At 50.3% G+C, this 14,716-nt stretch overlaps 1 protein-coding gene across 2 annotated transcripts; it reads right to left on the bottom strand.

The window, feature by feature from the left end:
- Positions 1-1,042: 1,042 nt before the first annotated feature.
- CD74 (CD74 molecule) lies at positions 1,043-9,904 on the bottom strand. Of its 2 annotated transcripts, XM_036241045.1 has the most exons (9): positions 9,635-9,904; positions 5,852-6,024; positions 5,570-5,649; positions 4,999-5,061; positions 3,997-4,092; positions 3,582-3,669; positions 2,436-2,627; positions 1,847-1,930; positions 1,043-1,595 (listed from the first exon to the last, which is right to left on the bottom strand). In XM_036241045.1, exons 1-9 carry the CDS (start codon positions 9,709-9,711, stop codon positions 1,588-1,590), a joined length of 861 nt encoding a protein of 286 aa, XP_036096938.1. In that variant the 5' UTR covers positions 9,712-9,904; the 3' UTR covers positions 1,043-1,587. The 2 variants fall into 2 exon arrangements, with proteins under 2 accessions (XP_036096938.1, XP_036096939.1); XM_036241046.1 differs by lacking the exon at positions 2,436-2,627 and having other exon boundaries at positions 9,635-9,898.
- Between the last annotated feature and the right edge of the window lie 4,812 nt (positions 9,905-14,716).

The following is a 14,716-nucleotide window of genomic DNA, read 5'->3' as shown; positions in this document are numbered from 1 at the left end:
TATTCTGAGGCTCTGGGAGGCAGCGCTAAGTGGGACAGTTTGCCTCCGTTAAGTGTCTTGTACTGAACTGGAAGGGAAGGCTTCCTGGAGGAGATGGCATCAAAGCTAAGAGAGAGCTCACGCGTGGTCATGGTTGGTTGCCAGATGCTGGGGTCGGCCAGGCAAACACTGAAGGCAAGGAGTGGAAGAGAGGGGCCTTCTGAGCCGTCTTTGAGATGCCTGGTGGGGGTGGCCGTGGCAGGCACAGGAGGAGCAGGAAAACCAGTTAGGACTGCATTGCCCTTGTGACCAGGTAACAGAGGTTCTGAAATGATGAACTCAAAAGATTTATCAGGGTGACGCCTGCAGGACTTGGTGATGGCCTGCAATGCAAAGGCCCACTTCCCGGGGCCCAGGGCACCTGAAGTTGGGGAGGTTTTTCTCCAAGGTTTTTGGCCTTCTGCTAGAGACAGCGAGAGGCCTGAGCACTGAGCTGGAGGGTCTTGGAGACTGAGGTTGGCATCTGGCTGTTCCCTTAACCCAGAGCACTTGGGCAAGGCCTTCATAGTTTCGCGCTCCCCTTGAGTGTGTCGGTCTAGAAGAGAGGCCACAGGGCTGTCCTGCTGGGCTTCGTTGAAATGGAGACTCCACTGAACATTTTGATTTTGGCCTCTTGAAAAATTGAGAAGTGTAGCGATAGGGGACTTTTTCCTCCTGGGAACAACCCTGGGGTCCCTGTCTGGTTGCCATTTGTCATCACGTTTGACAGGATGGTGATGAAAATGGGGGTGTGGAGAAACAAGCTGGACCAAGAGGAGCTTGTGCGTAGAGAACTCTGGGCAATAGCCTACTTTTTGGAAGCAGAGTATTCTGGTTAAACATGGAAACCAAGTGTGTCTGTGTCCAAAGACTACAATACCTTGGCCCTGCCTGGCCCCACAGGCCTCTGTGTTTGGGCTCCCATGCTGCATCCTCCCACCCAGACCACTGGATTCAAGATCTTCAGTCACCTCTTTGAGGTCAGTAAACCAGATCCCAATACAACAGCCGGGAACCAAAAGTGTTCTACTTACTACACTTTATTTTCACGGGAACCACATTCCTAAGGGCTCATGACAAGCTTGCTGCGTGGAGGGAACGGGGCTGTCAGGTAAAGAGGGATTGTGGAGAGGCTGGGTCTGCTGGGAGAGGGGAGAGGGTTGCTTGTGCCCCCAGTTACATTGGCTGGAAAGCCTAGGCTAAAGCCCGAAGGGGTGGGACAGCAGTGTGTCCATGGAGCTCCACGAGGGGATTGCTGTGGTGTCAGAAATGGGGGTCAGCCTGGCTCATGGTCCACCTCCTTGGGCCTTGTGTCCCTGTTGGTGGATGGGGGCTTGGGCAGCAGGGCCCTGCTGTATTGTTAGTCTGTGCTGTTCTGATGTGACTTGTTGTGTCCAAGGATGACGGACAGCCAGGAGCCAGAGTCTCATAGAATGAGGTACAGAGTGTGAGATGGTGGGGGCAGGGCATGTAAGGGAAGGAGTATGGGGCTAGGCTTGGGGGACACACGAGAAAGGAAGCTGTGGCCTTGCAGGGCTGAATGGATGCTGCTGTCTTCAGTTGCTGTTCTCACATTTCTATGGAGAGAGAAACAACAGGTTAGGGTTGAAGTCACCTCTTGTCCCTGCCCCTTCCCAGCATCCTGGGGCCTCAGAACAGTCGACTCGCCACTCTCCAGTGCCCCGTGCTCAGGTACCCTGTTCCTCCTCTGAAACAGATGTCTCAGGAAGGTTCCTGGAGAATGGACCAGGGTAATGCCGTGCTGGGCACCCACCCACGAGGGAATTGGCCCAGCTGGGGACTGGATCCCCTCTAGGGGGGCACTTACTTTGGATAAGATCCTGCTTGGTTGTGCCCAGCCCGGACGTGGTCATGCCCAGCCCGGACGACAGATCCTCCATGTCCAGTGGCTCTGCAAAGGAACAGCAAGGCCATTTGTTACTTGCAGTCCAGCCACTGTACCCACTGCTGAGGGGCCAGGGGTTATTTCTTCCTAGTCTGGCCACAGGCCTATCCTGGGAGAGCAGGCGCTGCATGGAAGGATGCTTGCCAGATGGCGGCAATGACGTGTAGTTGCGGAATTGAAAGGCCAGGGAGGGGGTGATGAGATGGGTGGATCTGTAGGACTTCTGGGTGCATAAGTGGATAGTGCAAGGTGGGTAAAAATCACAATGAAAAGATTAAAGGATAAATGAATAAGATGAGCGTGGATGTAAGGAGAGAAATGATGGACAAATAAATGAAGGATGCACAGGTAGGCAGATGGACCAAGTGGTGGATGTGTGGCTGAGTGGCTGCCTTGGGAGTTTACACCTTGAGTGCCCTGGCCGTGTGTGCGCCAGGAGGGACCTTTGTCCCTCAGTCTCCTGGTCCTTCCTGCTCCTTTGCCACTCCCTGGCACAGTGGCCACTGCTTACCACTGCAGTTATGGCGCCCACGGCTTCTGGTGTGGGGGACCTCGGTGCCGTTGGGGAAAACGCACCAGCAGTAGCCAATGCTCCCATAGCACTGGAGCGGCAAATAGTTGCCGTTCTCGTCACACTGGGGCTTGAACCTGCCCGGGTGGATGGCGGGGATGCGGCTGGCCTCTTCCAGGCACTTGGTCAGTACTGAAGCGACAGGCATGGTGAAGACAGTGAGTGAGTGGACTCTGAACCACAGTCTCAGCAGAACAGAGATCCACACACCACTGCTGTGGGCCTAATGCCTTCTTCCCAAGTGGCTGTACTTGCTCTATCCATTGCCCAGATGGGAATACTGAGGACTGGACCAATAAGATCCAAGATCAAAGAGGAAGTGAATGCCGTGTGGCTAATTCATCCTAAAATTTGATGGTTTGTTCCAACACTCCACACCTATTAAAGTTTGGAATTGCACCAATATTCTGGTTTGTAGGGAAAGCAATGGACACCTCGGTAAGTCTGAGCTTCTGTTACTGGGGTTCCAAGTAGAGATGGGGGTTTGTTTGTGGAAGGGATTCAAACTTAAGCTGGGAGTTGGTCAAGATAGCATCTAAGGTGCCTTCTGTGGTGGAAAAATATGAGGTCCACCTGGGGAGGACCGTGGATTTTCTACTTCCGAAACAAGCCCGGAGGGAAGAGATGCCCAAAACTGCACAGCAGAATATCACCAGGATTAATTCGTAAAGGCTCTAGAGCTGACAGTCCTGGTATACATTGTCCATAAGATGGAAAAACCCCATGGCACTCTCGTCTGGCATCTGCTATCTGTGTGACCTCGGGGAGGTACCCCTGAGGGGTAGGGAAAGTCATTGCATGACTCCTGGGATGTTTTGGGTGGTTTCTGCTCCAGGCCCACTTGCCCAGTGCCATCCTGAACGAGCAAGGTCACCTCCAGACCTCTGAAACCTGTGGGCCCTCGTGATGGGGGTGGGGGGCAGCCAAGCCCAGACAGAACAGGCAGGAGAGACAGAGTGAGAGTTGAGAGGCTGGGAGAGGCTGGTCAGATCAGGGAGAGCTCTAGGCTCTAACTTCTGTAGCTCTGGGAGAGCCCTGAGGGAGATTCCAGGAGCCCTAGCACCCGAGGCTCCCAACTCCCTGTACCTTTTGGTGAACCTTCAGTGAACTTCTCCTCCAGCGAGTTCTTGCTCATTTCAAACAAGAGCCACTGATGCATCCAGTTCTCAAAGATCTAATGGGGATAGAGAGAGGGGGTCAGGCTCAATAGCCCTCTCCAACCCTGCCCGGCTTTGCCCCCAGGGGCAGAGATATGGAGGGCCAGGCCGGGCCCCTGCACCCCAGGGTCCAGCTGCATCCTGGTTCCCACTTAAAGACCCCAGGTCTTGGTCAAGTTGGTTCCCCAACTCCAAGCACTTTTCTGTGTTGGTGGCTTTTTAAGTTTGGTAAGTCTCCTCCAGCTTCCTGACAATGGCCTCCCGGCCCTCCCTTCACCTCACCGCCTCCCGGCCCTGCCCTAGACATCAGGAGAGAGGGCACCAGTGCAGGGAAGCCAGCTGACCTTCCAGTCCAGGCCCTCCATGGTCTTCTTAAGGTGCTTCAGGTTCTCTGGGAAGTTCCCCTTCAGCTGCGGGTACACCTTCATAGGGTCAGCCCTCTGCAAGGTAGCAGGGCAGGAAGGAAGGTTAAAAGAGCTTCCCGGCAGGTAAGGTGAAGAGTACAGCCATGGTCCCCCGGTCTTCCGTTCTGAGAGGTGGACCCCAATGCAACAAGCTGGGACCCTGCACTTCAGCCCTGACGGAGCTGGGGAGGGGAGACAGCAAAGGCAGTCTGGCTGCACAGCCACAAGACCCCGAGGCGGAAGGTGGGAGATCCAGTTCCAGGACCCGTTACCCCAGGAACCCCAGTCTCCCACTCCTCACAGGTACCTATTCACCTTTCAGGTCACACCTGCTCCAGAAGACTGGACCCCACCCCTAGCTAGGTTGGGTCCTCGGCGTCTCTCCTCATAAGGTCTCCCACATGTCCCTCATCACCTGGTCACTTGCCTGTTTCCCATGTTAACCTGGGATCCTCGTGGGATTGGGACCTGAGTCTGATTGCTCCCCTTGTGGGCCCAGAGCTTTGCAGGCTTTGGCACAAGTAGACATGCAGTAAAAGCTTGGAAAGGAACAGGTGGGCACCTAGTTTCTCCATCTCAAACACTCAAGGAAAGGGAGGGTGGCGAGATGGAGTACAGACAACGGTTCGGGGCCACTCTTGCGTTCCTTCTCTAGTCTGGGGAGCCAACCACAGGTGGGGAACGTCCAGCCTGCGGGCCGGGCGTATGAGGCCCACAACATTAATGCCAGCTAACGTCACGCACCTCACCAAATTAACCTGACCAAATACAGCAGACTGATTTTTATGTTTTTTGTATGGCCTGTGAGTGATATAAATATCCAAATGGCCCTTGGCAGAAAAAAGGTTCCCCACCCCTGCCATACTGAATGTCTACCGTGAGCCGGGCAAGGTGCGGGTCTCAGAGCGCGGCCTTGCCGGGGGTCTGCTGGGCCCCACTCACCAGGAGCAGGTGCATCACGTGGTCCTGTGTGGTGTTGCCGTACTTGGTGGCGTTCTGCATGGGCTGTGGGAGAAGGAGTGGGGTTATCAGCACGGGCCCCCAGAGGAGCGGCCCTGGTGCGAGGCAGCCGCTGGGGCCTGGGTTAATAGTCTAGAGTCCCAGACTCTCCACAGGACCATCTGTCTGCCACCTCCAAATGTGAGAGCTCCAGCAAGTCACTTTATCCTTCTGCCTCAATGTCCTTGTGGTCAGATTTGCATATACTTTCCCAACCAGGGCTTTTTGGACAGCAGGTGGTTTTGTGAATAGCAGCCTTATCCATACATTAGGGCTCTGAGAACAGGAGGGGACGTGAGACACTATGGGACATGAGAAGCACCTTGTAAGCAGTACAGGGCAGAGCCCTCCTGTCAGGCACGGCCCCAAGAGGCTGTCCCCCAGCCCTGGGATTCCTCCTCTTCCTGAGATGGGGCCTGTCCTCCCCTGGCAGTCAGGACCCCCTCCCCAGCTGGGCTTTTCCTGGGCCAGCTGTTCTCCCCTGTCCCTTGCACCCCCCAGGGGTCGCCCTTACCCCCTGGAGCATGCCTTCCACGGGCAGCGCCTGCATCAGCATGGGGGTGGCCACCCGCATCTTGTTCACAGGCTTGGCAGCTGTGGAGTCAGAAGGTACAGCATGAGTGTGGCCCCAGTGCCCAGGGAAGGGGGTACTCAGACCCGAGCACCAAGATCTCAGACCCAGATGAAGAAGGGCTGGGTTTCCAGACCAGGAGAGGACAGTGGGCCCCACTAGGTGCCGGAATGGGGTCTCTGAGGTCAGGGATGGTGGGTGTCAGGATGGAGGTGGGACACGCACACTTGGGAAGCTTCATGCGCAGGCTCTCCAGCTGCAGATTCTGCGAGGTGACCGTCAGCTTGTCCAGCCGGCCCTGCTGCTGGTACAGGAAGTAGGCAGTGGTGGCCTGACCAGCCAGGAGCAGCGCCACCAGGACAGAAAAGCCTGTGTACAGAGCTCCGCGGCTGCACTTGCTGTTGGGGGGAGGGAGGAGAAGTCAGAGGAGAGTCCATGGAGGTGGCTGCCCCAAGGACTGGCTGGAAGTGGGGGAATGTGTCCCACCCACCTCCTCTGCTACCCCTAACACATACTTTAAGCACAAACAAGTGACTAGAGAATGCAGCTTAAAGACATCCCCCCCCCCCCACTTCCAACCATGGCTGGCCCTACAGCCCTCCCAAGTTGAAATCCTGAAGCTGCCCCTGGGCTTAGGCTGAATGGGGAAGAGCCAGGGACCGGTGCCTTGTCCTCCCTCGGCCTCAGCCCCACCTGTGCAGTGGGTTAAGGTGGAGGGTCTCCCCAGGTTCCCTCTGCCAGGGGGTCTCCTAAGGATCAGGGCTGCCCTCGAGGGGGATGGGGTTTAATCCTCCTACCCACCCAACCCCTGCAGTGAAATCAGGTAAGGAAGGAAGTGGGACTTGGACAGCAGAGCTTGCAGGCCCACCTGAAAAACAAGTGAGTCTGACATTTTAGGAGCAGCTGGAAGCACTGGACAGTGTCAAGCTGGAGCAGGGCTCGTCACCACCCCCGTGGCCCAGACTTCGTGTGTCTGAGCAAGTCTCTGACATTCTCTGGGCCTGTCACGTGGGTACCTCTCACCTCAGCAGTCCTAGGATTGGGTGGTTTTTAGAGAGCTGAGTGTGGGCACAGAAGTATTTCACATGATAATATCCACTCAGGAGGGATTTCTGTAGGAGCATGGCGCCTGAGCCTGCGTGAGCTGGGAGAATTTCTCATGTTCTCTGGACTGGCTAGCTGCACACGGAAGTGTGGCCAGAGCTCAGACCTCAGAAAACCCCCGCAGCTGTTGGCCTTGGATGGAGTTTGAGGAGCACATGCACAAGTTACAGTATGGGAGTTGTAAGGATCCTGCCCCAGGACCACGAGAGTTTCTGACCTGTTCCTTCCACCTCACCCCAGGGGTGGCACTAGTAGGACCCCACTGGAAACTGTCGGGATGAGACTGCACCCTGTTTACTCCAGCAACCAGCAGGAGGGTTAGGAGAGTCCCAGACACCCTTTTGCCTAGTAACTCATGACATCACAGACACAGCTCCTTCTCACTGGCTTCCTGCTTGCCAGCCCTCTGCATTTTCTGGGCCAAGGCCCAGCTCAAAGGACTGTCTCTCTAGGAGAAAGCAAATACCCTGTGTGGGGGAAAGGTGGAGACCAAACAGGAAGGGAGAACAAATCCCACTTCTCGGACTTTCGGAGGAACAGGGTTGCCTAACCTCTAAAGGTGAAAATCCCACCCCCGCCTGGGTCTTGCCTGAGTTCAAGGTCTGCAGCTCACTGCCTACCTGCTCACTTCTGCAGCCCCACACAATCTAGTTCCAGCTCTGCCTCTCCCCATGTGATCTCAGGGAAAGCCCCTTCCCCTCTCTGAACCTCAGTTCCTCATAAGGCCTAAGAGAACCACATTAAAGATGACAACACATAGCCCTGGCCCGTTTGGCTCAGCGGTTAGAGCATCGGCCCACGGACCAATGAGTCCTGGCTTCGATTCCAGTCCGGGGTACGCACCTCAGTTGCAATTCATCCCCGGCCCTGATTGGGGTCATGTCGGAGGCAGCCACTCGATGTGTCCCTTTCACATTGATGTTTCTCTCTCTCTCTCTCTCTCCCTCCAACTCTATCTGAACAAAAATGGAAAAATGTCCTCGGGTGAGGATAAAAAAATAAAAAGATGATAGCACATAATCTGGACTAGAGCTGCTCTGCCACTCCTGTAGCTCAGGGACCCCAGCAAGTCAACCTCTTGAGTAAGTTGAGGTAAAACGTCTACTCAAAGGGTTGTTATATTAAATAAGATCACGGGGTAAAGCTCTCCCCTCCATTACTAGCACATAGCACTCCTTAGCCATTCTCAAGGGAGTTAATAGTTAACTTTAGCATCTGGCATCCTTCCTCTTTATACATCTTGAATGCCTGTCCCTTGGGTTCTATTTCCTCCTTTCCACTGTCTACTTCAACAATAACAAAGTAACCAGCCAAAGTCAGGAGCCAACCAGAACTAGCAGGAATGATGATTCAAATGTTGCCAGGCAGAAGTGTTCACAAAAGGGTCTGAACAGGCTCAAGTCTGACTGGAATGGCCTGAGCACACAGGACCAAGCCAGTTTTAGAAGCAGTGACTGAACTAAAAGAAAAACCAGACAAGGATTTGATGTGGGGGGGGAAGGGGGCACCCTCTCTGTACACTGAGCCCACACTGGGTCTACAACTCACGGGGTGACCTGAGCTCAGAAGGACCCCACCTCCCCTCTCTGCAAATTGTTCCTCTAGAAGGGGGCCAGATGGTAGTCAGCTGAAACTTTGAAACCAGACTATTCCTAGGCTCAGATTCTGGCTCCAATATTCACTAGTTATGATAAGTAAGTCACTTTCCAAAATAAGCTTCAATTTTTTTCATGTAAAAAATGAGGATAATGAAAGTACCTGACTCATAGGGTTACTGTGAGAATTGGGATTGAGTTTAGGGTTTAGTTATGTGTCCATAATTACTAACAGTGGCTGGGAACTTATAACAAGTGCACAGTGAATGGGAACTATTATCCTGACTATTGTCATTACTATTACTGAGACCCAGAAAGAAGCAGTGATTTATCCAAGTCACTTGGAACAGCAGAGAAGCTGGACCAGAATCCAGCGTCACAGGAGAGCTGGCTGGCCCTGCTAGCCATAGGATTCCCCAGGGTTTTCACAGATCATTGCCCTAATGGGCTGTATCTGGTTACCGATTCCCCAGAACACAGATCCTCATGACACCTCTTGAGTGTCTCTCTCAAACTCCTTTCTGCCTGGCAACAGCTGACATCACATCCAGCCACAAGTCCCAATAATTCACAAAGTATTTTTTGGAAAGTGGGTAGAGCAGGGTACATGTGTTTAATTGCACTCTAGCCCCACCCCTTCTTTCAGGGAAACACATGGGTGAGGCCATCTTGAGGCTGTGTGAGGGGAGCATAGGTCCTCTGGATGGCCCCCTGCTGCTAGGGAGAGGGGCACAGGCAGAACACAGCCCACATCAACCCTCAGCCCCTTCTAGAAATTTAGCCAGAGCCCCCCTTGCCCTTTTTTGACCCCCTTCCAACCTCTCAATCCTTCCTGTGAGGGCCAGTGTCTCCATCTACCCTACAGACACCTGCAACTACAATTTCCTCTATAACGAGCTACTCTACCATTCTTTTAGAAACTTTGTTTCTCCACCTAGGATTTATCACATTTTCAAAATCTGGTCCAAGATTTCTAACCCTAGTAGGGTTCATGGCCCACCTTCAGGGGGGTTCCAGGAAGCCGCTGATCTGTGTGAAACTCTAGGGAGAGTCCAGAACTCTCTTCTGATTTTCAGAAGGGACGTGCATGATGTAAAGTTAAAAGCCCTGTGCTAGAGGAGCTCCCTTTTATAGGAGGGAGGACCAAAGCCAGGGCAGGCCAGAGACTTGCTCAAAATCACCCAAATGTTGTTCGAGGCAGAGCCTAACTCCGTGCCTCCTGAGACTCTGGCTGCTGCTTCTTCCCCAGCACCTCTGCATGTCTGTGGGGCCCAGGATTTGTGTGCTCTCTCCTGCTGCTCACACATACCTCTCCGGGGCACTGGGGCGCTGGCCCAGCATGGGCATCTGTTCATGGTTGGAGATGAGGTCCCGCTGGTCTTCCATGGTTCTGGCCTCTGGTCTAACCCGGACCTCTTGCTGCCTCTGTTGCTGCTGCTGCCGCCGCCTGCGTGTCTGAGACCCTGGACTCCTGGCTCACCTCTTGAAGTTGGGGCTGAGGAGAAATCTGATTCGTCCACAGGAGGCCACTCCACCTACTTTGTAGAAGTGGAAGTGAAAGCCGCAAAGCTGGAAATACCCTGACTTGGGTAAATCTGCCTTAGATGGAACAGGATAGGGAGGAGGAGCTGCCCAGGCAGGTAGAAAGGCCAGCATGCTTCCATTGGCTGTCCAGTGCCCTCATCACTTGTTTCTAGGCAGACCTTTGAATTCATAAGGCTCTTTGAATATTTTCAGAAACATCACTCCCTAGCAGAAAATCATTTTGAAGCAGAAAATAACTTTGTCTCCCCTTCTCATCCATAGATCTGTGGATGCCGAAAGGAGCTGCTCACCCTCTGTGAGCTTAGACGAGTCCCTGTCCATTTCTCTGCCCTCAGTTATGTCATCTCAAAAACAGGAGGAAAGTTGGATTCAGTCCAACTGGACCAGTCTTTTACACCATATACACTCTGTTCCCTTCTAAATCAAGCATTTTATGAACCTGGGTCCATGGCTCTAAGAATCTGGTACCAATATTTGCCACCACGTACTAAGCTCACCTTTGTGCCAAGCCCTGTGCTAATTGATTTGCATGCTTTGTTCCATTTAATCCTTATAGTGACCCTTTGAGGACTGTTTTATTTTTATAATGTCCATTTGCAGATAGAAACATGGAGGCTTTGAAAGGCTACGTGCTTGCCCAAGATCATGCATCTAGGAACTGGCGAAGCCCATGTTTCGAACCACTCTTCCCTTCTGCCTACTAATGCTCAAATGTGTGGTCCAAATTCAGGAGAGGGGGAAAGGAGAAGGGAGGAAAAGAGGAGGGGCTGGGAAAGGGTAACCAAGGGAGATTTAACTGTGTTGGCAAGGTTTTATTTCTTATTATATGTGGCTTGTATACAGTGTTTGTTTTATTAATCTTATACTTTTTGTGTGTTTTTAATTTAGCATTAATAATTTTTTTAAAACTTTGTGGTTCTAAGATTCAGTGAATCTTATATTTTAAGAGTTAAGGGAGCCCTGGCCGGTTTGGCTCAGCGGTTAGAGCATCGGCCTGCGGTCCTGAGAGACCCGGGTTCGGTTCCCGCTAAGGGCGCGTACCTCGGTTGCAGTTTGTCCCCGGCCCTGTGCGGGTGGCAGCCACTCGATGTGTCCCTTCACATCGATGTTTCTCTCTCTCCCTCCCACTCTACCTGAACAAAAAATGGAAAAATGTCCTCGGGTGAGGATAAAAAAAAAAAAAAAAAATTAAAAAAAAAAAAAAAGAGTTAAGGGAGATTTCATATATATATATATATATGGGGGTGGGTAGGGGAGAAAAGCAGATATAGCCTTTGATGCAGCCAGACCTGGGTACAAATCCCAAGTCAGAAACATCCTAGCTGTGAAACTTGAGCCAGTTCCTCAACTGTTGTGTACGGTTTTTCTTCTGGTAAAGTAACAACAATACTACTAAATTTGCAGAGTTGTCAGATTAAATAACCATACCAGAGCCTGGTACAATAAGAGATGCTTAAGAAATGAAACTGTTATTATTCAAATATTTACTATTAAGATATTTTCTGCTCTGATTTCAAACTATACTATGAATCTGTAATAATCAAAACAAGAGGGTACTGGCGCAGAAACAGACACAAAAGTCAATGGAACAGCCCTGGCCGGTTTGGCTCAGCAGTCGGAGCATCAGCCTGCAAACCAGAGAGTCCTGGGTTCGGTTCCCGCTAGTGGCACGTACCAAAAAAAAAAAAAATCAATGGAACAGAACAGAATTGAGAGCCCAGAAATAAGCCCTTGCTTATATGGTCAATTAATCTGCAACAAAGGAGGCAAAAATATACAATGGAGAAATGACGGTCTTTCTTCAACAGTGATTTTGGTAAAAATAGACAGATACATGCAAAAAACGAAACTGGACCAGTCTCTTACACCATATACAAAAATAAACTCAAATGGATTAAAGACTTAAATGTAAGACTTGAAACCATAAAACTCCTAGAAGAAAACATAAGTAGTAAACTATTTGACATTAGTTTTGTAATATCCTTTTGGCTATGTCCCCTCAAGCAAGGAAAACAAGCAAAAATAAGGAAATAGTAATTCATCAAATTAAAAAGCTTCTGGAGGACTTCCGGTCAAGATGGTGGGAGGACTTCCGGTCAAGATGGCGGGTAGGTAAACGCGGTATCGCGTCCTCCCACAACCACATCAAAGTTACAACTAAACTACAGAACAACCATCATTCAAAACCGCCTGAAATCGAGCTGAATGGAAGTCCTACAACTACGAAATTAAAGCAGCAGCCACATCCAGACTGGTGCCCCGCTCAGGGTTCCAGTGCCAGGAAGAGAATCCCCATAACTTCTGGCTGGAAAAACCAGCGGGAACTGAGGCTCAGGGAGGCTGAAGCAGCTGGAGCCCCAGGCAGCTCCCTAAAGGGCCCGTGCACAGACTTATCAGACTCTCTCCCTCTAAGCTTGGAAGGGAGGCAGATCGAGGGGCACCAGAGACATACAGGGAAGAACTGAGCTGTTTGGTACTGGAGCGAGGGCGGGAGAGGGGGCTTTCTTGGGGACAAACGTGCTGTAAGAGGCCTTTGTTCCTTTGGTGAGCCCTTCTCGGGGGCGGCAGACAGTCGCCATATCTGGGACTCCAGCAACCTGGCTCACACTGGTAGCCCCGCCCTGTTGACTCCCTGAGGCCCCGCCCCACCCCACCCCACCCAACTTTCAAGCTCACCCAAGCTGTTGCCACTTGCTTAACCATAGGATTGGCCTGTCTTGTCCTGCTTCAGGTTTTTCCTAAATTCTTTCAAACGAGCAGCATCTGGTCTCAGCAAGCCCCATACCTCTCATTAAGTTTCTTACACTGAATACACTGAAACAAACACAGGGAGGCAGCCAAAATGAGGAGACAAAGAAACAGGTCCCAAATGAAAGAACAGAACAAAACCCCAATAAAAGAACTAAGCGAAATGGAGATAAGCAACCTAACAGATACTGAGTTCAAAATACTGCTTATAAGGATGCTCAATGAACTTAGTGAGAACCTCAGTGAACTTAGGGAGGGCCTCAAGAGCATAAAAAAGGACCAGTTAGAAATCATGGAGACACAGTTAGAATTGGAGGCGGCATTAATTGAAATAAAGAATAATTTACACAGCTTCAATAATAGAGTACGTAAATCCAAGGAGCAAACCATCGATTTGGAATATAAGGAAGCAAAAAATGCCCAATCAGAACAGCAAAAAGAAAAAAGAATCCAAAAAAATGAGGATAGTGTAAGGAGCCTCTGGGACAACCTCAAGCGTGCCAACATTCGCATCTTGGGGGTGCCAGAAGGAGAAGAGCGAGAACAAGAAATCGAAAACCTGTTTGAAACAATAATGGCAGAAAACTTTCCTAACTTGGTGAAGGAAACAGACTTACAAGTCCAGGAAGCACAGAGAGTCCCAAACAAGATGAACCCCAAGAGGCCCACACCAAGACACATCATCATCAAAATGCAAAATGTTCAAGACAAAGAGAGAATCTTAAAAGCAGCAAGAGAAAGGCAGCTAGTTACCTACAAGGGAGTTCCCATTAGGCTGTCAGCTGATTTCTCAAAAGAAACTTTGCAGGCCAGAAGGGAGTAGCAAGAAATATTCAGAGTGATGAAAAGCAAGAACCTACAACCAAAATTACTCTATCCTGCAAAGCTGTCATTTAGAATTGATGGACATAGCCCTGGCCGGTTTTGCTCAATGGTTAGAGCATCGGCCCGTGGACTATAGAGTCCTGGGTTCGGTTCCCACTAAGGGCATGTACCTTGGTTGCAGTTTGTCCCCGGCTCCGGTTGGGGTTGTGTGGGTGGCAGCCAGTCGATGTGTCTCTTTCACGTCAATGTTTATCTCTCTCTCTTCCTCCATCTCTCCCTCCTGCTCTATCTGAAGATAAATTTAAAAAAAAGAAAAGAAATAGAATTGATGGACATATAAAAACTTTCCCAGACAAGAAAAAGTTAAAGGAGTTCATCACTATCAAACCGTTATTATATGAAATGATGAAGGGTCTTTTTGAAGAAAAAGATAAAATATATGAACAAACAAAATGGCAATGAATACATATCTATCAACAATGGAATCTACAAACAAAATGAACAGGTAGAACAAGAAACATTCTCATAGATACAGAGAACATTTTGTTGGTTGCTAGTTGGGAAGGGGGTTGGGGGAATGGGTGAAAAAGGTGAAGGGATTAAGAAGCACAAATTCATTGCTAGACTGACAAACCTCAAAGGGAAAGGGGTTGGGGGGGTGGGAAGAAATGAACCAAGGAACTTATATGCATAACCAATGGACACAGACAATAGTGTGGGAAAAGGTGGGAGGGGGCGGGAGGGGGGAGGAGGGGGTCAATGGGGGAAAAATGTGGAACATCTGTAATACAATTTACATCCAACAATAAAGATTTTAAAAAATAATAATAAAAAATAAAAAAAATAATTTAAAAACAGCTTCTGTACCGTGAAGGAAACCAACAACAACCTACTGAATGGGAGAATGTGTTCACAAATGATATAACTGATAAGGGGTTAATATCCAATATATAAAGTACTCATACAACTCAATAAAATCCAATAAAAAATGGGCAGAGGACATGAAGAGATATTTTTCCAAAGAAAACATACAGATGGCCAACAGACATATGAAAAAATGCTCAACATCACTATCATCACATCAGGCAAATGCAAATCAGAGCCACAATGGGGCACCACTTCACACCCACTGTAATGGCTATAATAAAAAACACAGATTAAAGCAAGTGTTGACAAGGATGTGGAGAAACTGAAACCCTCATATATCACTGATGGGAGTATAAAATGGTACAGCTACTTTGGATTACAACTTGACAATTCCTCATTAAGTTAA

Source organism: Molossus molossus, unplaced genomic scaffold, assembly GCF_014108415.1.
Source record: "Molossus molossus isolate mMolMol1 unplaced genomic scaffold, mMolMol1.p scaffold_m16_p_4, whole genome shotgun sequence".
NCBI lineage: Eukaryota > Metazoa > Chordata > Mammalia > Chiroptera > Molossidae > Molossus > Molossus molossus.
Note: the sequence above shows the minus strand (reverse complement) of the source record. Positions and strands in the feature narration are given on the sequence as shown.

Bases quoted from the DNA above. Each gene is read 5' to 3' on its own strand.
- CD74 (XM_036241045.1), bottom strand. From the start codon at position 9,711: ATGGAAGACCAGCGGGACCTCATCTCCAACCATGAACAGATGCCCATG. The intron at 5,650-5,851 runs GTGCGTGTCCCA...CTGACTCCACAG, and splicing joins GCGCATGAAGCTTCCCAAGT to CTGCCAAGCCTGTGAACAAG. The intron at 1,931-2,435 runs GTAAGCAGTGGC...GTTCCTTTGCAG, and splicing joins TGGGCGCCATAACTGCAGTG to AGCCACTGGACATGGAGGAT.